This window comes from Platalea leucorodia, assembly GCF_965183815.1.
Source record: "Platalea leucorodia genome assembly, chromosome: 2".
Taxonomy (NCBI): Eukaryota; Metazoa; Chordata; class Aves; order Pelecaniformes; family Threskiornithidae; genus Platalea; species Platalea leucorodia.
Window position 1 is genome coordinate 11945435 of NC_138824.1, and position 23681 is coordinate 11969115.

The window sequence follows — 23681 nt, forward strand, 5'->3', positions numbered from 1 at the left end:
GCGTACCAAAGCAGCTGTTCTGCAAGGACAGTGTCTGCACAGAGATGTACAGAGAAAATTATTCTGCCCTAATGATCTCCAGACAACCATTGTGGTGAATGCCAAGTGTGACCCTGAGCTGGGTGCGTGGACTGAGCCCAAATGGCTGGAGGGCAACACTGGGGAGCTGTGCGGACTCTGACGTGGGAATCTGGAGGGCTGGGTTCAGTCTCTGTCCTGCCACAAGGACTTCTGGGCAGACATCAGCAGCTTTTTTGTCCTGTCTCCAACTGTTTCAGTGCTCAGACTTGGAGTGCTCCTGGGAAGTGCTGTATACGACAAGGAATCCTTTCTCACCAAGGTCCTATCCAGAATTGCAAATAGAAGTGGTGGAAGCCTTCAGGGCAGACGGTTTTTGAGATTTCCAACCTACCAGCATGAACTCAAAAGATTCCACTAATTCAGATACACCTAGTGTGACTATCCAAGACTATAACATGAGGTTTACCTTCTGCTCACTACTGCTGCAACTCAGAAAATGATTAGAAAGTGCAAGTGAAATTGTTTTCCACAGATGTACTATGAGGCTTTTGTATTTAATATGTGTTCGTGGCTGGAGAGTGTGGGAAAACCGAGGAAGGGGAAGGATGGCTTGGTTAAAAGAGTGGTGTGAAACTTGGGAGGGCGTAACTCAGCTCCCACTTTTTGTCACCTTGGGATGGTCACTGCAGGCACAGCTCCAGGTCTGGTGGCAATACCAGCTGAGGGTAGTCTTATGCTGGAAACAGGCAGACCAATTCCCCAACTTGGATTGCAATGCAGACACAAACCAACATAGCAGAGGGACCAGGAACAAGAGTGTATGAATGCGAACTCTACTGCTATCAGGAAGAAGCAGAGGGAACAGGGTAGTCAATCTGCTCGAACATCAACTCATCATCTGCTCCATGGAGAATGCAAGCTGGGTCTCACTAGTAGGCAGGCTGAATACAGTGCTCATCTCTGAACTCATGTTGCCTAATTTCAAGGAACAGAGGTATAGTCAATGCAGAAGATCAGCACATCCAACATCTCTCTTCATTGACCTTATGGCCATCTCCAGGTTAACTTAGGTATTCTAGTTAATTCATTAACATTAGTTGGCACAAGTCTGGTTTGTAGTGGATTAACTTAAGCTAATTATTGCAATCATTCCTGATGTACTTAAAAAGAAAGCTCCACTGGTGATGTTTCAGGGCTCATTCACAAACTGGTATTCAAGATGTTCATGCTTCAGACCTATGAACATTATTCCTCATTACAAAACTTCGAAACCCAGCCACGCACTAATTTTAGCCTTCAGAGGGACAGAAAGTCTCAGAGGAACCAGTAACCAACCCTTTTGCTGAAAGGATTCTGAACAAAGGGACAAACTTAATCCCATTACCTCACTGCCGGAGGGGAGCTTCCCAGAAATTCCCTTGATGCAAGGGCAAAACAGCTGTTCTTTCATCTTTTTCTGAGTCATGCCCACAGCACCTCTCCGGAATGTGAATGTGCCTGGTTTCATGATGTGACAAGGCAATTAAGTGTTAATATGTGGATGCAAAGGGTATACAAGTTGCCAGATCGAGTAAATGCTGAAGCCAAGCTAAGGCGTTTACCAGACTTGCAACACATTGCTGATATAGGGTGCTAATGTCCACACATTATTCCTGTTACACAAATAATTTTTATGGTAAAGACAAAGAAATGAACTTTGTATTTGAATTTTGAATAGTTATTCTAGCAAGAAAGCAGCCAGGAGCCAATCCTGGGCACATGAGAAGCAATAGCAAAACTAGGACATAGCACTATTATTATGTAAATGACTGTAGTGCAGTCAGGTGCCAGCTCAGAACTGGACTCTCCCCCTTGCTATTCCCCATTAGCTCAATGCACTTGAGTTGTAGGAGTCCAAATATATATAGAATTATGTTAAACAGACAACAGAATTCTTTAGTTACAAAAAAGCAAATAGACAGAAGGTCATAGCAAAACTGTACCTGGTCTTTAAATATGTCTAATGCCATGCAAATGGCTGATTTAAGCAATTGAGCTCTACACAATCTCATTCAAAGTGTGTGTTATCCTCTAAATAAGCATATTTCCTATTCAAATGCAAATGTTCATATGTTATAACAATGAACATTTGCATAACAGGCACCCAGTTCTGTAAACTCAGGTGCTTGAGTGGCAGGAGATGAAGCTCGTAGTTTGTTTTGGCTCAGGACAGCTGCTCTGGGCAAGGGAAGTATCCACTGCAGGAGGCTGCAGGCTCCCAGGCCCTGTGCGAAGATCACAGTGGGAATCTGCTAACCTGTTAAAAGGCCACCTTGGTCTTTTCACAGCTTCATAGCCCACCAGCTGGCCCGTTGGTCCCACCACAGTTGTATGTTTGATAGCTGTGCCACCGGCTGGCAAAGCCTCTGCCTGTCCTGCAGTCATTGTCATTGTCTTTTCTTTTGCTTTCTAATTATGCCTTTTAGAATCACAGTGCTATTAGGCGGCATTGTTTGAGTAACTGAGTGGCACAACAAAGCAGTGGAAGAGGAAGATGATTTTTAACTATTGGTATTTTGGAAGAGAGGACTTAGATTGACATGAGATGCCAAGAGGCTGGGCAGCGTGTGGTTTGCAGCAGAAGAGACGAGCGAGGTCTTCAAGGTTATCAAGAAGTCTGTGGATGCCGCTTCTGAGGATCAGGATCTCAATTTGTACACCACCTGTATTGTCCTATCACTTCTCCTCCTTCTCGTTCATCAGTTAACTGACTTGAGAAAATGAACATCAGCGTGCTTCAGAGAGCAGCTTACAGCAGAGGGACTCTTGCTTTTACAGCTATGTCAAGATGACCATTTGCAACTGTCTGACTGTCCTTACCCACGTATACTGGGCTTTCAGTCCTCGCAGCTAAAGAGATGCAATGAATAACCTAAAGAAAACAAAAGCTTCTTTAGTAAGATACTTTGTGTGTCTGTATGCCTTGTGTCTGAATTTAGATGAGACTCACCATGGTCCAGGTGGCTGGAGGCTGGGGTGCTGTGAACCCCATCCGCTTTTTGAATTCTGCGTGTGACTTGAGAGCTGCCCGCACACCAGTGATGGCGAGAAGCAGTCAGCACAGCTGACTGCACGTGTAGCTGTCGCTGTTGCATGCCAGGGGGTGAACCTCATGCGGCTGCCGCATAAAAACATTCACAGCACTGAGCTAGGTTTTGGCTGATGAAGTTAAACCTGTGGCTACCAAATTTATTTGAGAAGCCTCTTACACCCCTAGCCATGAGTAACCATTAGCTTCAACGGGAAGAGGCCAGATGGTTCTGGAGCTGAAAGGGGAATTTCACAACTGTTAAACCTGGCAATGAGTCTCAAGTATAATGGTGTATTCCAGAATTGCAACTTTTTAATATCTTTAGTCAGTTAAAAATGAGTAAGAGAGCAGTATGGTTTTGCAGAGTGTCTTGCCACCTAGGGGATGTTACCTAAATGGTTTAGAATATCCTATCAGTTCATACTCATACAGGTTTACACTTTGCTTTGCCAAGATGGTAACAGAGATGTTCTCTTAGAGGAAGTTAAGCTATAAAGTGAGGGACTGATTTTTCTAGAGAGTTATGTGGGCATGTTAATTACCAGGTTTAATAAAAGGGTGCCTCAATTCTTAGGTGTCCAAATAGAAAGACTTTACAAGGGCTCTAATTTCCAGAAATGTTTGTAAAAAGGGGCCTCATTTTGGGCACTCTAAAACTGCATATATTCAGATCACTTGCCACCTTAATAAATGGGTCAGAAAATCCTAGAAATTGGAGAGGTACTGGAGAATTCTCTTTCTCTCTGATAGTGCTGGATTGTAAACTGGTGTTATGCCATCAAAAAAACCCAACGAAGGGAGCAACATGCTAGCTTTAGAAATCTCAGACATGATAAAGGAGTTAAATTAAAACTAAAAAAAAAAAGTGTTTTGACAGGGATGGCAAAAAGACCAACAAAAAGCTGCTCCAATATGCCATACCACCTAGTCTGGAGAAAGGAGGACAAAAAAGCATCCAAACTTTCAAAAGCCACCAACTGGCTCTAGCCTGGACAGGTAAGTGAGCAATTCATGCATTCACTGAAGGACTGGCAAAGGTCCTGCCATGGCAGCAACCTCCTCCCTAGCCCTGTTCTGCATAGCCAGGCTTTCTACCTATCCCAGTCCTACCTGCTGAAAAGGAGGAGCTTTGCTCTGTCCATTCCTTATTTATAACTTGTCGAGAGCTGGGAGGGAGGGGTGAGCTCTCTGTGGTGCATCCTGCTGCTGCCTGCCCGCTGCCAGACTCGCAATCACAACTACAAATGCCTCCCACGCAGAGTGGTGGCTGCCTTCGTGCTCTGGGGTTCCTCTGGCTGTTTGCAGTGGTAGAAGCAAAGACCAGAACCTATTACCTCGGGATTGTGGAAGAGAACTGGGACTATGCACCGTCTGGGAAGAACCTGATCACGGGACAAAACCTCTTAGAGGACAAGTAAGTCACTGGGGTCTCTGATAAATTGGAGATGTATTGACAGCTCCAAAGAAAATTGAGTAACGTGGTTAATGTTGCTGTAAATGTCTTAAGATGGCCTTTTTCTTGTTTTTCTTCCAGTGATGTTGTCATAGGCAGGATTTCAGCTTCAAGGCATGAGTAGACTTTGGTTGACTTCTCTTCCATTGTGGTTGATTAAGCAACGTGATAGTGTGTATTTGAAGGTGATGTTAAGGAACTGATATTTCTCAAAAAGTGTCAGGTAGTGGGTTCAAAATCCCCTGTGTGTGTTTCATGGAGATGCAGGTATTTCTGTGACTTGTTGTCCAAAGGCAAATGGCAACTTCGCCATAATCAAGCACAGCTCTTTGCAATAAGACATAGAACTCTGTCTAACTGGCAAAAGATTTTAAGTTTTTTCCCTGTGAGATGATAAAAGTTGGGAGGCTTGGTACGACATTGCAGAATTCAGATGTGTATAGTACCTACGAATGAGATACAAGTAGATGGTCCATATATCCCTGCAATGTATGCAACTGTGGAGACCTGCATTTAGGAAATCTATTTAGATAAGTGCTTAAATATAAAACGTCGAATGGTCACGCTGAAGTCCCAGTGATCACCCGTGCTGAAACTGGAGTGCGTAGGTAAGCACTGTGATGAATTGTGCCTTGGCCAGTGGAAAACAGGCATCCGTTCTCATGCCCACACTGCTGGGGTTGGCTGCGTGTCCCCCCCACACCAGGAGAGCTGGTCTGGACATTGGATGGGGATGGCACAGACCCTTGGTGCCTTTCTACAGCGTGAGCTTCAAACATGTGTGGGAATATTTTTAAGATTTTATTGATATCTTTGACACCCTAGAGATAGTTTGGGGGTCCTTCCTCTGAGTCTAGGCTTGGGGTTGGGGTGGGAGCTGTGAGTGAGTGAGGAGGTCCTGGTGTCCATACCAGGTCTGGGGGCACACTGGGAGCTGGATGCTGTGTCCCAGGAGTTAGAAATGGAAATGTCCTTTCTGACTTTTCAGGAAATCCCAAGCAATGTCGGACTTTTCTCTAGTGGCCAGTAATTTCAGAATCACTCTCAGTTGGATTTCATAAAGGAAATTATTTTGCCACAAGCAGGAGGCAAGAAGGAGTTTTATTTTTCAATACAAATTGATGCTTATGCTCTCAACAACTAGAGGTCCCAGACGGCATCCAAGTCAATAGGTGTTACCTTTATGGGTAGAATTTGTTTGTTCCCAGCCCATGAAAACAAGCTTTGCTGGAAAGGTTATTCTTAAGTTGTGTTAAACACTTGAATTTCTCACTTTCCTACCCTTTTTAGTAGAGTATAGCTTTCTCCACTCCCTAAACTGGAAGACCTCTCACAAAAATAGTTCAGCTTTAAATGAAGGGCAGCTACTTGTAAAACCACTCCAATACCATAGAGAGATTGGAAACTGTTCTGTAAATTGGACTTTCAAGGCTGTCTGCACTTTGTGCTCCCTGAACATCAAGTGGCACATTTACTTTAAAGTCTGTGACATAAATGCGATGCCTTTTACATGGCATGACAGGGAGGGAAGATAGCTTATGTCTTCAGTCATTGCTGTAATGTAATAATTACAGAATGTTAATTCCAAAGGGTTTACACACAGAGGATTTTAATGTAGGCTATACATTCAAAGCTGGGGAGCTGTTTGCAATGAACTCCCTATGTGCAGAATAATAAAGTGATTCTTGTAACTAGTTTGCTCCATTTCCAAACTAAATAGTGAACCATAACAGCTATTTTGACTATTTAGCTCTTTAGGATAACCTCTAATGTAAATTTAAAGCAGTATATTAATGGGTTACTTTTCAGCTAATTAATTGGTTCCTATGGATATTATTAAAAAAGCCGTTCCATCAACAAAGTTCAAGGATCAGTTCCTAGGTAGGGACAGGAATGTGTTTTGAGCCAGCTGTGTTCTGCAAGCAGCAACGCTCGGGCTCGCTGAGCCTAGCACTTCTCACCTTGTGATGCATCCCCACAGCATCCATCCGATGGGGCACTATCCCAGTTTTATTGATAGGGAAGTGAAGATAAGGAGGTTGCAGACAAGCTGATTATCTTTAAAAGAGTTGGCGCATACACATAAAGGAATGTTCCCTTTGATTCCAGCTAGCCCACAGAGATACAATCAAAACCACTTATTCTTCACTACTTAATAAAAATGCTGAATTAGCAAGTGTGTAATGGAAAGTGTTACATTACCTGGATCAGATAGTGAGATTTAAGAGATGATTTTCAATGTTGCTGTGCCAAAGTCAATAATACCTTCCTCAGCCTTTAGTTTTTAGCAGTAAAGAGGAGAAAGATTTTGGTAGCTGAGGCATGGGGCTGGAAATCAGGCGAGTTGGTTCTGGCACCAGGCACGGCTACGCTGCTCAGTTCCCGCTGTGCTGGTGCTGAGTGAGCTGCCTCCCGAGCCAGGAGCCGTAGAGCTGCATCAGCACCTCCCTGGGTGTGAGCTGAAAAGGCTGCCTCTCCTCAAAGCTGATTAACCCAAACGCAGCCCTGTGTTAACGTAACTATTCTGCTTGGATGTTAATTTTTATTATGCCTTGTGTTGCTGCAGTGCTCAAGGGCTAGCCTGTTGCTTGCACAGAGCAAGTATCTTGCTGTTCATCAGTGCTTCTTATGTAAAGAGAGTAATGAGGCTGTTTGCCTCTGCCATCTGTCTTGTCTACTTGAAGCCTCAAGCTGTTCCACTAATTCTCATAATTTGGAGTGTTATGAATGAAACCAAGTCATTTCACTCTCGGTTCTCCCTTTGAAAATTAAGCTGACATTTTCTGAAGCACACAGGACTTTGGAAATCACAGATCCAAATTATGACCACTGAGTATAAGTGAGCTGGGAAGGTGTTCAGCATCCCCTCCCACCTGATATAACTGGTGAAAGAGTTGACATCATTAAACCATGGTGGACTGGACACACAGGGTGCAAGGTGCTGTCAGTGCTGCCTGGGCGTGTTGCAGATCCCCGTGAGATTTTGTTGGTTAGGGCATGAATATTGCTGCAGTAGGAGGGTGAGCTCACACATTGCCTGCTCCCTTTAATGGTCACATAGGCAACAGCCTTTCAAGAGAAAAATACACCTAGGTGTTGTGGCTTAACATACATCAGTCTCTCTCCCTATTGTGTCTCAGCCCTCAGGATCGGAGTTTGGATGATAATCCCTTTAAATTAATTTTGTACTAGTTTATATGATGGACACTTAAATTTTGCTCTGCTGGTGGTAGATGTTAAGTTTTGCCTGCTCATCCCTTCTCTTTAGGCCACCAATCCTACATTTATCTGGGCCAAGTCTTGCACCCACCAACACTAACGGGTGTTTTTTGTTACCACAGCATCAAACACAGTTTGTGCAACTTGCCTATGAGGAGATCCCACCCAGATAAATGACAGCAAAACTGTCGTCACAGATGTTAAACTAATGGCTGAGTCATCATGCGGCCAAATGACCCAATTGCATCAGCGGAGATGATCATTGTGGGAAGGGTCAACGTCAAAAGGGCATTTGAGGTGAAATCCTGGCTCTAATGAAGCCTGAGAGGAGTTTTTGTTATTGACTTCAGGGGAAGCAGAAGTTTATTCTAGGAGAGAAACCATTATAGCCACACTTAACCTCAGAGCTTTATCTCAGATCTTATGTGTTTGATTGATCTCCTCCGTGGCTTGTGTGGGTCAGAAAAGGCCTAAAACATCCTTTAAGGACATTGTGTCTCTCTCTTTTGAGGACACACGACTTATTTTGTTGTTTGATGCTTTGTGGTCAGGGTACCATCTACAAATGTGAGTTGGCACCACTGGTCCCCTCCACTGGCCATCCCTCCAGCACAGACATTGCATTGGCCTTAGCACAGGAGTCACAGTTTGGCAAAGGGTTATGCTGAACAGGTTACATGACCCAGGGGTTAAAGTGACTGGGGCAGCCTGGAGCCATGGGCACTGTGCTGACTTACTCCAGCCACAGGAAAAATGGGGAACTCTGAGAAAAAAAACCTGTTATAAATGCAGCCATAGAGTATATGAAGAGGGTGGAGAGTAAGGAAGGTTTCACCACCAACAGATTTTAGGGAATAAACCCATAAAGATGGCTGTTTAAATGGTTGCCAGTGTAAAATCTATGGGACTTCGGTGGAACAATGGTAATAAAAGAAAGCTTGCATTTGCCTACAGTTGCACCCAGGAGCGTACAGTGGCTATCGGGCATGTTAACCACAGGAGAAAGTCTGGGACTCCACATCTGGTAGTTATTTGAAGTGCTGATTTTTCAGTGGTGATGACAGCAGCAAACAAATTCAGCAGGCTTTGAAATTGTATCAGCAAGGGATCTGGCTCCAGTCTACTGAGGAGCTGTTGGTTTGGCTACACGATGTGCAGCTCTTTCTGTTTCTTACTGTACACTGAAAAAAATAACCTCTGTTAGGTTGTAGCTCTGTTTCTTAAGATCAAAGGTAACATAAACATGGCAAAAATGTTGGCAAAATACTTTTTCTGTGTGATAAAAGAAATCGGTGTAGAAATTACACTTAACTCATGGTCCTACCCTGAGATGGCAGATTATCTGCATGTCTAGTCTTGATTTGAAGTAGAATCTACATGACACTCTTCTTTTACTCTTTCTCTCATTTAGAAGAGTCATAGTGCTCATCATTGCAGGGAGATGGATGTCTTATGTTAATACTTATTTTAAGGAATTAGAGTTAATTCTTGTCGTGGTTTAACCTCAGCCAGCAGCTAAGCATCACACAGCTGCCCGCTCACTCTCCCCCTCCCAAGGGGAGGGGGGCAAAGAAGGGCAAAAGTAAGAAAACTCGTGGGTTGAGATAAGAACAGTTTAATAATCTAAATAAAATAAAATAAAATAAAATAAAATAAAATAAAATAAAATAAAATAAAATAAAATAAAATAAAATAAAATAAAAACAATGATTAAAAAATGTACTAAAAAGGAAAACAACAGCAACAAAGAGAGGAACGAAACCCAGGAAAAACAAATGCTGCAACTGCTCACCACCTGCCAACAAATGCCAAGCCCGTCCCCGAGCAGTGATCGATACCCCCCAGCCAACTCCCCCAGTTTCTATACTGAGCATGACGCCATACGGTATGGAACAGCCCTGTGGCCAGTCTGGGTCAGCTGTCCTGGCTGTGCCCCCTCCCAGCTTCTTGTGCACCGGGCAGAGCATGGGAAGCTGGAAAGTCCTTGACCAGTGTAAGCACTACTGAGCAACAACTAAAACATCGGTGTGTTATCAACTTTATTGTCATCCTAAATCCAAAACACAGCACTATGCCAGCTACTAGGAAGAAAATTAACTCTATCCCAGGCAAAACCAGGACAATTCTCTATTAATAACTCCCTGTCCCACTCCTGTGCATTGCCAACTTTTCTTGGAGCTTAAGAACTGTTGAGAGTGGTCAACTGGCAAAATGAAATCAGGCACAGAAATAAAGGCAGGATTTTCATGGTTTTCTTAGTCTGAACAAGATTTTTTATGCCCTGATTCACAAGCCTGCCTACGTCTATATGTAACCTCAAGACTGGCCTGACTGGAGGAGGTGAAGGAGGGAATTTAGGAAGCTTGCATGGGTACAGCTCCAGAGGATGGAGTATTCCCCTTTCCCGGAAGAAGTGGGACGGGCTGACCATCACAACTTTCTGCACATGAAGTGCAGGCTGACAACTGAGTTGGAGGGACATAGTAAAAATTTAGAAGAGCAGCTCTTACATCTGCAGATATAAGACCAGAAAGATGGAAGAGGATCAGGTAGCGATATCACAAAGTCACCAGGAGGATGAAGCAGTTTGAAGTGAGCAGGGGAGTATGAAGAAGCAGGGAGAAGGTTTGTCTTCTTGTGACAAAAGAGGAATGACAGATAGGAGACATTCTGGCAGGGGTGCCCAGTAGAATAGGCACACTGTGACCACTGGAAGAAAGAGGCAAAGGCAGATTCAGAGAATTGGGTGTGTTTAACCATTGCAGCATCTGGAGAAGCCACTGCTGCAATAACACCCATGTATCCTTTCTATGAGCTTCCTATGGCTGATACCATTAGCTCCAGCGTGGGCAGTCTTTCTGCAAAGGACTTTAAGCACTGTAATGTGCAGCACAGCAACACCTGTAAAGAGGCAAAGAGCTACCAGCTACTTGCAAGGCTGAGGTGGGCACCCAAAAGTCCTCCTGGAGGAAATGGGGCAGGCTGGGACCTAGAGTAGGACTCACAACAACCAGTGTGCTCTGTTCTTGGGTTCTGAGGCCAACCAAAAGGATGTACTGAAAATACATGTCTCTGTATAGGTAGAAGAACTGGGCTCTGCCCCTCCCAGACAGAAGGAGTGAGGCTGAAGTGTCTGCACTCCAAGAAACTCCCCAGCATCAGGGCATTCTGGGTAGGAAACTCTTCTGCCCTTTGGAGTGTGGATCTAGAAGGAAAGGAAGCTATGAAAGAGCCTGAGTCTGTAACGCAACAGCAAGGGCATCAGTGGCATGCCGGATTTGTCTCCCAGAGTTGATTGGTTGTTTTCTTTTAGACAATGATTAAACAAAACCCATAATTAACCAGGGCCAAGAGTCCAGGTTGCTCCTTTCATGCTGTGATCCCTTCCTTGCTCCATGACTCTTGCATTGCTTGATGCCCTGCATAGAAGAGAATCACCTGCATTGTGACTGGCTGCAGCTGATACCCATTGCACTGACGATGGGCTCTGAACAGGTGAAGGATTTGAATGGGCCTCCTTTCAGAAAGCTGGCACTAAAAAGACTTCTTTTCCTGACTCCTAGATGGCTTTCAGTAGGAGACAGGCACAGATCTAGCCAACAGAGATGCTAAAGAATGGCTTTAGGCACTGAGGAAGTCTCTGGTGCCTAAACCTACAGGTTTTCTGAGGGTGATTTCTTGAACCTCAATATCTAACTGGATTTTGGGATCCCTGGGCTCCCATTTAAAGGAGTTAGGCTCATATCAAGCATTTGACAAAGCCTGATCAAGAAATGCATTTTTGCGGGGTACAGTTCTCCTTCTGCAGGAGGGACAGTATATTGCAGGGGTTTGAAGTTATAGGAGAGTGTGCAATATTGTTTGTTCAGAAAGCCAAGGACATGAGGGCACTGTCGTCATGGGGAAAGCACGGTGCCACTGCAGCACTTCCTTTAAAATATTTGGTGGCTGATGAAAATGGAAAAAATTCTGCTGAAAAATATCTCCTGAAAATAAGTACTTTCTGAAAAAAATCTATTTCATTTTTTTCTAGAGAAAATTTCTTATAAACCATATTCTGAATCAATTTATAATTCGAAGTAGGATATAGCCACATGAATACATTGCCATGAGGTAAGGAAGCATGTGCATTTACACTGCACTACTGCTGACACCACCTACTACTCTGTGGTAAGGGCTTTTGTAGCAGCTCTTCCCTCCAGGCAGTGGAAGGTATCTTCTCCTCAGTGAGCGTGGTGTGACTTGCCAGGTCTTGCTGTGCACACAGACAGTTACTGCAGACCTGCTAATTCACTGAAAATCCAGACTTCTTGGCAACTCGTTCCTTAACCATGCTTTTGGGGTGTATTTATCTGACATACGCTATTCTGTGAAGAAGCAGACCGAGAAGCTTCTATCTTTCTCCGTTTCTGCCACAGCAGATCATTGGCAACGTTTTCATTTGTGCCAAAATAGGTCTTGGCTTGTTATAAAGCACAATTTTCAAATGAAAAAGTGTTCTTTTTGGAGGCTTTTATATCTGGATCACTTCAGGGGTCTGGTTTAGACAGTGGCCATGGAGGTGTAATGACCACAGATGGCGGATGTTGCGAGTTATGGTGTCAAGCAGAGATAGCTTGAAAAGGGGAAGCAGTGGATCTTATGGTGAGAGAAATTACAGCAAATCATACCTTTCAACTCATATGACATCCAACACTTAGGTTGCTGGCACTGCACAAAAGCACCTAAACAAAATGGGTCCAAGCAGGTGAGCTGGCCAGTCACAAAAACTCTCCGTAAACATGAAATTGCTGTATTTCTGCCAGTGATACTTCAGGAAAATTTAGCTGAGCTTTTTTATGAGTTTGTTAGGAATTGTGGAAGTTCAAACAATCTTCAGGGGATGCAAACATTCATGGAGCAGTCAACTATGGTGAAATTGGTCATACAGTGCACTGCTGGTTGTGTAGCAAAGGGGTTCATTTCTACTCTCTTTGTGTGGGGTATTTAGGGGTGAAGAATGTGTATCATACTTGTCAGCTATAACCTGGAGAGAAGTAAAAAAAGATTTTCTATCATAACAGATGGGATGAACATGGGTTGCCAGTATGATGTCATAGTTAAAAGGGCAAAACTAATTTCCAGTTGTGTAAGAAATATTGACTGGGAGCACCTCTGGCTTTAACTGGAATATTACTGGCCTATTCTGTTAAGTTCTTGTGTTCAGACTTCAAAAGAGATAGAGAAATATTGGAAGGCTTTCAGAAAAGAGCTTCGGGAAAGATTTGTGGCATAAAGAATGTCAGTGTACTTGGTTTGTCCAGAAGAAGGGTAGGAGGCAATTTAGGCAAGGAATGCAAGTGCCTGCATAGAAAAGAAGCTCTTTTCTATGTGGCTTCTTTGATCTGAGAGAGGGCTTGATGGGAACGGGTGGTTGGAGTGTGGAGCTAGATGATATTATACTACAAATGCAATTCAGGATTTGAAGGGAGCAGGTATTTAATAGCTATGATATGTCAACCACTGACCATATGGTGGGTTCTCCATCACTTGAAGTTGCTATAAACGTAGACTCTGGAATGTAGAAATGATGCATTTCATGCAAAAAATATTTCCTGCTGTTCTTCTGGGGTGTCAAACTAGTTGATTAGAATTGCTCTTGTTGGCTTTTGAAAAAACTTAATTTGGCTTTCTTTTCCTTCTGAACAGTCATGCTTTCAGATGTGAGATTTCAAACCTTCAAAAGAGGGAGAAGCTGCTAAAACTGTACAGAAAGGCCTGAGTGGCTGGTCCTCAAGTGAAGACTTGTAGTAGCTGTGCTAAAGACCAGGCCTGCAAGTAGGATGACTGTTGCTGTACAGAAAGGGGCTGGGACCCTCCTAGCGCTGTCCAGGTTTACTCCTCAGCTTTTATTCCACCAGCTATGGGATATGTCCCAGGGAACTATTTATCTGCGCTGCAAGCACCAGTTATTTGATCAGCTCTTAAAGGAGTTTTTTTGTCTCTAAATTATTTTCCGTTCCCAACACTAGGTTTGCAAGTGTGTATGCGACAAGAGGAGCCAACCGGATAGGACGTGTGTACAAAAAGGCTATTTTTAGGCAATTCACAGATGACACTTACTCCCAGGAGATCCCTAAAGCAGCCTGGCTGGGCTTCCTTGGGCCAGTCCTGAAGGCAGAAGAAGAGGATGTCTTTATCATCCATCTAAAAAACTTTGCTTCCCGCCCATACTCTGTGCATCCGCATGGGGTCTTCTATGACAAGGACTCTGAAGGTAAAAGCTGGTTTGCCTTTTCCTCTCCTTTTCCCCTGGAGTAGCTAATATGACGGCTAAAAGTTTGTCCAAGTATTTATTGTTCTGGCCATTGACATCAGAGGACTTTAGATCATCCTCTCATAAACTCATTAGTAATTGCAGCTGATGACTAAAAACAGGAACAGCCTCGTCTCTTAAAACTTTTTGCCACAGACCTTCCACGCCTGGGATAAATCCAGTACTGAAACAGGTTACGTGGGTCTTTTTTCCTGAATTATTTTCCTGAATTATAAGTCATCGAAGCATCTTCCCTCCTTCCTTCTACTTCTAGCCTGTTCGAATGGATGATGTTCTTGTAAATAAATGTTTTCCTCTCTATAGGGCTATAACAGGCATGACTGATTACTTTTTCAGAATCCCAAACCTATGCATGTGTGTTTTGGTTAGAGGACTGTATGGATTTGCCTACATTCATTACTCTCATCAGTTTTCTGTGAGAAGACACACGTTAGCTGACAAAATGTGTAGGTGACTGATGAGAGTAAAGAGCCAAGGAAAATTAGAGCCTGTCAATGCATTTTTAAAGCTTCGTCTACTAATAAAGAATGTATTTTAACTCACAGCATTTTTTTCACGGTTTTGCCAGAACTTCTGAATTTTTTCAGAATTTCTCAGTGATTCTGTGTTTGTGAGTGCGGATATTATTTTATAAACCCGTGATAAAATAGGACAAATTACACATTTATTTAAGGAAAAGAGTTAAGGGGGGAACTAAAAGCTTCTTTTCTCTTTTTAACATATTAGGAGCACTTTACCCTGATGGAACTGGCGGTAAAAGCAAAGAGGATGACTTTGTTGTTCCTGGTGGAAATTACACGTACACATGGCCAGTAAGGAAAGATTATTCCCCAACTTTGGCAGACTCAAACTGCTTGACTTGGATTTACCATTCTCACATTGACACACCAAGAGATATTGCATCTGGTTTAATTGGGCCACTGCTGGTTTGTAAAAAAGGTACTGAGCTAGAAACACTGATAAAGCAAGCCCCTCTGCCAAGCTTGGCATCTTAACCGTCATTTTTGCTTACAGGTATAAACATGATGGTCTAGAGTCTATCCCTACATAGCCCATAAAAAGGGGCAAGGAATAGCTGGGCCATTCCAGGAGCATCCCAGGGTAGGTATTGTAGCTCTGGGACAACCCCCTTCCTGCTCCCCTTTGGCTTCACGAGAGATTCGCCTCGGCTGGTGGAGGGACTGCAGCATGCTCTGTGGCCAGCCGGTCGTGGCCGAGACCAAAAATAAGTTTTCCCAAACTAGGATCATTTCAGGATGAGCAAAGGACTCGTTGCCCAGGAAATGAAATTAGGGCTGGGTGGGTGACTTCAGCACTGCCATTTACATATTTGAAAACCCCAATGACCTTTGTCATTTTTTCCCCATATGGATTATATATTTATTTTTGCTCACAAGTTGTATATCACAACCATATGGGAATGTGCGCTGAGTGGCTGAGGTGACAGCCTGTCCCATGTACTTCATAGCCTGCTAATTTTGTACGGGAGCCATCAAGGACCATGTACCAGCCCTCTCCCCTCTGTCAGCTGAGCCGTCACCCCCTCTCCCCCTAAGACACATACAACTCTGCCACCTCTTCCCAGTACCTCCTGCAGTACAAAACCAGCCCTGACTTTATATACAGAACATATAAGTGAAGCAGTTTTATATATGAAGAAGATGATAAAGACTTCAACATGGAAAGGACAGGCCTGGTCTCCAGCTTAAGTCACACAGTTAAAATGTCTCAGACTTTTATTCTCTCGGAGAGCCTTTGAAATCTGCAGAACTGCCTGAATATGTGGAACTGAGCTGACAACTATGGGATAATACAGGAAGCTAGGAGATAGCACATGCAAAACAATCCTAGCCTGAGAGGCCAGGTTATCTGCAGGTTCGGTCTTGAATTCATCAAGGTGGATATCTGTGTGATGCTACTGCTGTAGTCCTCTGTCCAACAGTGGTGGGTTGCTCCTTACAGGACTGACAGCAAGGCTCTGGGGCTCCCTCCCGTAGGATACAGGGGAAGCAAAAGTTTTCATGGGTTCGGAAGTAGATCAGACAATTAGATGAAGTCTAAACCTGCCAACAGTTAATAATAGACTACTTAATATTGCCACTCCTATAGTCTCAGGTTCTTCCCTAAATGGTCACTCAAATAATGATACTGAACTTAACCTGAATAGATTATATTCATCCTGCCTTCAGCCTTTTAAAATTTAAGTATCTAGTCCTAGATAATTGTCAAGGCTTCCTCATTAGTCTGTGGAGAGTGAGCCACATTTAGACGGCCATTCTGAGGGTATGGTTCACCAGTTGCTTCAATGCAACAGAAATGCAGGCTACCACTTGCTGCTCCTTAATTCCTGGTAAAAAAAAAAAAAAAGCCACTGTTTTCTGGCTGGATCAAGCCCATGACCTGGCTCACTGTGTAGGCACACAGATGTTAACACTGACTAAAAGGCAGTTTGAGTGCAGTCGGCCAAAGATGGGGAAAATGGGACCGCAGATACTGGCAGGTACTTGTGCTTATGTCAAATCAAAGAGATCCTGAAATATCAGCTTGACTTAGACAAGATGAACTGCCTTCTGGAGGCACTTGTCCCTTCAAAGGCTGTTGGAGGGGGGTTAAGATGTCTTAGAAGAGCAAAACTGGGTGAGATTCATCCTGCCCTATAGGTCACGGGCAGAGCGTTGTATTTCCTCGAGTGCTCCAAAGTTATTGTCACTTTTAAATTCAATCCCCTCCAAGGCTTTTTTTATCACTTTCCTTTTCGTTTGCAATTTAGGAACTGCAGATGAGACCTCAATAGAAGGGACTGGTGCTGCTAACGCTTTTGCCCTGATGTTTAGCATTGTAGATGAAAACTTCAGCTGGTACCTCGATGAGAATATAAATACCTTCTGCTTAGAACCAGCCACAGTTGACAAAGAGGATGAAGGTTTCCAGACCAGCAACCGAATGCATGGTGAGCAGGACTCTTGAGCAAATGGTGACCTACAGCAGTGGCCAGGATTTTTTCATTTCAGTAGGACTTTCTGTCCCTTGTGATGTCTCTCCTTTATCTGTGTCAGCAAGGAATGGGTCAGGATGTTGAACAACTGTGTTGATAAAAAGCCTCTCCCTAAATACAGCACAACACAGTGGTTTGCAGAAAGGAGATTTAGCTTTCATGCCCAGCTCTGCCACTTGTTTAGCATTTTATCTTAGGCAACAGATTTAAGCCATCTGGTGACTGTTTGACCAGCTATGAAAAGAGAAAAGCAAGCTGCAGAGCCCTTTGAGATGTGTGTATTGGAAGAGTCCAGCATTTCTCAAAGGGCCTTGTGAATAGTGGCCTGGCGGGTAGAACCACTCCTGCCCTTCAGAGATCCATTGGCCAATAGTAGTTTGTGCCATTTGGAGGTCTGGTGTAAGAAGTTAAATCCAGATATTTCTCTGTATTTTGGTTGTTCCATGGAGCCTAGGAGCTAAAATATTTTGCAAAATACGAGTCTCATTCTCCTAGTGTCATTGTCAGGTGTGGAAGCTGAGGAAGAGAGCTGACTAGTCTGATTTGACAGATATCATAATTTTCAAATCTAAATTGCTTAAGCCTGACATATAATGGTATATTTATGAGTCAGAATAAGAGGAAATAGATTTCAGACATGCAAAATAGCTGCAGAACAAGTTAACTTCATTATCAGGCCTTTTTGGTGATGACTTGGCCTTTGCAACATCTTAATATCACCCAGGAAGTTTTCCACAGACCCAACCAGAGAATTTGGGCCATTTGATCATCTGGAGCTATAAGCTGTATGTTCAAAATGTTACTCTTCATCAAGGAGCCTGTGAGGGCCTTATTCAGTGTGGACATTCAGACAGTTTCTTTTGTGGGCCAGGAGAGAATCATCCTTAGAAATGGGGTCAGAGGCACTTGGCACTTCTCTTTCACCTCTCATAAAGTCTCATACTTTTGTTTTTAGCTATTAACGGTTATATTTATGGCAATCTCCCCGGCTTGGAGATGTGTGCTGACACTTCCATGTCCTGGCACTTGTTTGGCATGGGAAGTGAGATAGATATCCACGCTGCATATTTCTACGGCCACACGTTCACTACCAGAGACCAGAGGGCAGATGTCGTCGGTCTGTTCCCAGCAACGTTCATCACAGCAGAGATGACTCCCGGGAACCCCGGGAGGTGGCTGATAACGTGCCAGGTTAATGAGCACTTACGAGGTATGCTGCTATACATCTCCCTGATCCTTTCAGAAGTTCCAGCCTCTATTATGCTTGGAAAAGAAAACAGAGAGATGTTTCCAGGGGAAGCAGAATTTGACACTTTTTTGTGGCTAACTGAACACCTTGGAACTATTTCACCAGATAAACATCATGAATATGAGTTTAGTCACCAGTGGAAACACGTTGGGCCAAATCTTCAGCTAGTACAAATGACTTAGCTGTGTAATATGAGGAAGGCTTGCTAGACCCAGCGCTGACACCACGCTTTCTATGTAAACTGGAGATTTTGATGAGCAATGAGAGGAGCCTTCATCATCACTTTTTGTTGTAGATAAGTACTTACACATAAGGAAAAATCATGCCAGCTGAACACTTCATAGCTTTTTCCTTTACAGAAATCAAACAAAAATTGGCAGTGTTTTCAGAAACCTTTACATGAAGGAATTTGATGGTGATGTTGTAATATTTGTGTCGTGCGAGAGCCTGAAAGCACATATCATAAACTAGGTTTCATGACAGCAGGCAATGTATAATTATCGTATCAGAGATGAGTTGGGAGAATTCTTACTTTTAAGAACTTGCACACTGATTTCAGTGGGATTTGCATCAGGCAAAACAGACTTGATTCTGGCAAGGAACAAATATCTTTAGTATGGTAATAACCAGCCTCTCTATTTCAATGAAAGTCAAGGGGAGATGATGGCATTTTGCACACTTCAGGAGGCAATCTGACCTCCAAAATCATTCTACCATCCTTACCCAGATTAAGGAATTGAGTAAATAGCCCCACTAAAGAGCGTCATTGATGTCAGTGGGTTTCACCGGTGGCATAAAGTACCACCTTGCAAGAGAAGGGTGCTAGCATCTGGCTCAGTGTCAGCAGAGGAAGTCTTTAAAGATAGAAATTTACCCTAGCAATTGTTTCCAATCCATGTAACTCCTAGAGAGTTTTGAATGTGCATTTGTATTCATGAGATTGCTGACTCTGCAGCTGGCCAAGGGCTGTCTCCAGACTCTTTCTTCTCCCAGGTGGCATGGAGGCACTGTATGATGTTCAGATCTGCCAAAAAAAACTGTCTCGGCCTTCACCACTCAGTCACAAGAGAAGATATTATATCGCTGCTGAAGAAGTGCTCTGGAATTATGGACCTGACGGTTATGATAAATTCACTGGGCAGGGTTTAAATGCCACTGGCAGGTAAGCTTTCTTGTCTGCTCCTGTTGTGCTTTAATTTCAGGAGTCTGTGTGAGACTTCCTCAGTGATTCACCAGGGCTAGGTCCTGCACTCTTATTAATTTTAATTGAAAGGGACAGGGAGGAATGGATTTAAACAACCTTGTCAGGAAGTTAGATTTGTAACTGCAATGCTCAGAGTTGCCTTCTGGAAGCACTTATCTTGCTCCATTAAATCCATGGAGAAAGTGAGCCCTGGTGAGGTATGCAAAGTTCAACAGAGTTAATGACCCTACGCCGAGACGCCCCAGGCAGCTTTCACACTTACAATCGGTGCATCTCAGAGGTGCCATAATGGTAGATTTTTTCCCCCCTGTTGTTACTTATGAAGATGAATTGTATTACAGTATCTCCTAGGGAAGCTAACCAAGATTAGAGACACATTGTGCACAGGTAACGGCACAGGTCTTGCCCTAAGGTAGTTAGAGATAAGTTAATATAGATGTCTCCCTAAGTAAATTGGGGTTAAACACATGAAAGTCTAATGCAAAATGAATGCCCATTTATTAACTATTTTATAACTGTAATTTAGACCAGCAATGTCTCCCTTTGTCTGCTAGAAAAGTGTACACAAGCTAGTATCTTGGGGGGTCATTTCTCCTGTGTCTGGAGTAATGACTTTTTCCGAAATGAAGGGTCCTGCCTGAACCTCCAATTATTTAACCAGTTTGATTTGTTAATTCCACAGTGAATCTGCAATATATTTCACACAAGGGACTGACAGAATAGGAGGGCAATACTGGAAAGTTCGTTATGTGGAATATACTGACGCAACGTTCAGTGAGAAGAAGATTTGGCCAGAGAACATGAAGCACCTGGGAATACTTGGTACAGTGACTATTTTCCCCTCCTGTAATTACATCGGGTTTGAATGCGGATCCACTTGGATCCAGAGGGGAATTTTGTGCATGCAGCTGCCAGTCAGTCCTCTCTTGTTTAGACAGAAATATGTTAGAGGGTAGTTGTTCTAATACCTTCCCTCACTCTCTTTTTTTAAGGCCCCGTTATAAAAGCTGAAGTGGGAGATACAGTGCTAGTTACTTTTGCCAACAAAGCCAAAAGAAGCTATAGCATTATGGCCCACGGTGTAAGCTTCAGCAAGCTGTCGGAAGGTGCTCCCTACTTAGATGGTAAGTTTTGACTGTATTGCTGTATCATCACACCCAGAATACCTGAGTCTAAAGATCTTCTGTGGCTCTGCAGGTTTGCTCTTTTTGTGGATGCTAAGGCACAGGAGGGATGATTCAATTAGTTTGTATCTACCCTACATGTCATAATCCATAGGACTCCCCAGTCCGCCAATGTGCTGGTTCTTCCCCTTGGACATGTGCCAGACAAGGCATCTAAAACTAGCTGAGGTCCATGTTGAGCAAAAGTCATAAGCACAATCCAATTTATGTTAGTTCTAATCTAATATCGCTCAACTGCAGTCAGTGGATCTCCTCTGGCCATGCTCCAGAATTATGAAGCTTAGGATCTGGCATGATGCCCCTGCTGAGTCTTTGGATATAGCTATCCACATGATCTGGGTTGCTTCATTCCTGATGATTGTCTAATCCAGGTCGGGCATTGCCCTTGCTTCACTGTCAGGATAGTCAGTGTTGGAGGCAGCTTTTATCTGATTGACCTGGAATGTGAAGCAGCAATAATCCTTATTAATCCTCATAAATATGTAAATACTGAAATGGAGCATTTACCAAAGGCTTCCTCTCATTTTGTGCAAGGACAGCATCTTTATCACCTAAGTTTAATCATTAAACATTAAATGTCTTGTTTAATTGGTAGGCACCTTTTTCAGCCAGTGACAAGAAACAAGCCCTTCAGAGGATGAGAAGTCCCATTTACTTTGAATACCTATTTTAGGAGATGGTAGGTCACCCTCTGGAGACATGTTTCTGTCTCCATCAACTACAGAAGAAGCCTAGATTTTGGGTTAGGGACTAAGCTTTAGATAGCTCAAGTAAGGTAAGCTGAATCCCATCCACAGTGTCTACAGAGATAATATTATGGTCTCTGAAAAAGTTTTTGCTGCATTTGCAGCACTGAAAAGAAAGCTAGGTTTCTTGTTGTCTAAATTGCTTTGTTTCCACTACAAGACATCAGAGAGAAACTCATGGGACATAATCCCTCTTTTGAGAACTGTGCCAAGAGAATTACGTCAACATGTAAAACTCATCATACAATAAAATCAATACAAAAGGCTTCATTACATTCTGTTGTCTCTAGTTGCTGACCTTGCAACACAACAAATTCACCAGCAGTCCCCAATGAAACAACTGGCTTGAGTTCAGCCTTGAAGTTATCTGCACACATCCTAATGCCTCCCATGTCAGATGTAGTTCCCTGATGGAAGTGCAGCTTCCCTCTGCTCGCAGTCCTGTCGTGCTTTCATTTAACATTCCCCAGTAACAGCGCCCATCAGCATTGCATGCTTTGGTGTGGAGCAAAATCAAACCAAATCCTACAATTCAGCAGCAGAGCGTGCTGCACACCTCTGGGTCTTTGGAGAGGAACCTGACTCCAGATTCATGAACAATCTTTCTGCCCCTTCTCTCCTTGTAACCCTTGTGTCTCGGATTTCCATCATACCTATCTACAAGTGTACACAAGTAGAGGCCCCACAGGGGCTGTAGGTTTACACTGAAGGTAAATGATTTTTCAAAGGCTGGGCATTGTCTGAGTGCAGCTTATTCATGTGAAAATACTGTACCTAAATGTACCTACAGACATCTACAGATGTCTGCAGACATCTTTTTTCAACTGTGCTCTCGGGAAATACTCTTCCATGTTGCATTTGACATTTGCCCAATCTCAGGGGGTTTTTAACTCCAAATCAACAGTCTCCTTATTGAGCACTGTTGCAGGATGAATCCAGTATGTTGAAGCAGTACTCTACTTTGTATTGCGATTTGGGGCAAATAGTATGTGTTCATATGTAATACTGCTATTTTCACTCGTGTCTAAGTTTTCAAGAGGATTCTCTTGGAGTAGTAGAGAGGAGTATTAGATCGGTGCAGTCTGCTGCTGCCAGACACATTTGACCGTGCTGAGAAAATCCAGTCAATGGATGCCTAAGCGTTAAACAAAATTTCTGATTTGATCTTCCTCATAGCAAAGAGCAGAAAGGCTACTTAGCACTTTTTTTCTACAAAGGGTGCAGGGCTGACCCCTTTTCCCAACTTTCCTTCCAAGTCCCTTTTTGTAAGTCCTCTCTGAGTGGATACCAACACTGCTTTTCAGTGGCTAAATTACACAAGCGGTGCTACATCCGTCCTATGCACAGCAGCATACAATGGCCCAAATCCTTTAAAAACAGCTTCCAAAAAAAGTAATAGCAACCGCCCTCTGGAGACTCTGGCAGGGGCTCCTGTGCATTGCTACAAAACCAAAAAGAAACAATTACCAGGATCAGATTTGTTCTGAATTTCTAAAGAGCCACAGCTGCAACTCACTGATGTAATTGCTTTGTTGGTGCTTAATAAAAAGCCAGAGTCTGTGTTTGTGCCACAGATGAATCTCATGATAGGGCAGGTAAGCTACAAACATTAGAAGAAGCCATTTAAGCACAAGGATGAGCTCTGCGTGTCTTGTCTGACTGAGTCCAGATAATCCAGATAGGGTTGGAAGGTGTCTGGGTGAAGCAGCTAAACTTGTTCTGCAGGGAATGGGCCTGTCCCCATGGCACAGGACTCCGGTGAGATGTCCCCATGGCATAAGTGCCCAGACCATGGGATGGTGCTTGAGGTGTGGCTGCAAGGGGGATCTTGCCTGCAGGAATCAGCAGCTAGGTCTGACTCCCAGCTACTGCTTGTATTCAGGAAGACAAAACCTTCCTGTAACCTTGGTGCTTCTCAATTTTCTCTCTGCAGGCTATCTGAAGCCAGGAGCCCATGTTAAGCCAGGTGAAACCTTCACATACAAATGGAGGGTGCCTGAAAATGGAGGCCCAACAGAGAGTGACCCCCCATGCCTGACCTATCTGTACTACTCAGCCACCGATGCCGTCAAGGACACCAACTCGGGCCTCGTGGGGCCTTTGCTGGTCTGTCGGAAGAATACGCTGAATCACGACGGGACGCAGGTGCCCAACATGGACATCTGCTTGTCCCTAACAGCAGGGTGGTGCACTGGGGGGGTTCCCATACGGGTCAATTTGCCGA

General features: G+C 43.6%; 1 protein-coding gene across 1 annotated transcript in view; it reads left to right on the plus strand.

Annotated features, from left to right (window-relative positions):
• Positions 1-4335: 4335 nt before the first annotated feature.
• Positions 4336-23681, plus strand: part of HEPHL1 (hephaestin like 1) — a gene marked incomplete at both ends in the record, with an annotated part of 32501 nt that continues 13155 nt past the window's right edge. The window contains 9 exons of the mRNA XM_082337638.1: positions 4336-4505; positions 13775-14019; positions 14806-15018; positions 16850-17029; positions 18030-18284; positions 19317-19485; positions 20210-20349; positions 20520-20651; positions 23391-23602. Coding sequence (XP_082193764.1) covers positions 4336-4505; positions 13775-14019; positions 14806-15018; positions 16850-17029; positions 18030-18284; positions 19317-19485; positions 20210-20349; positions 20520-20651; positions 23391-23602 — 1716 coding nt within the window. The remainder of the gene's footprint in view (positions 4506-13774; positions 14020-14805; positions 15019-16849; positions 17030-18029; positions 18285-19316; positions 19486-20209; positions 20350-20519; positions 20652-23390; positions 23603-23681) is intronic.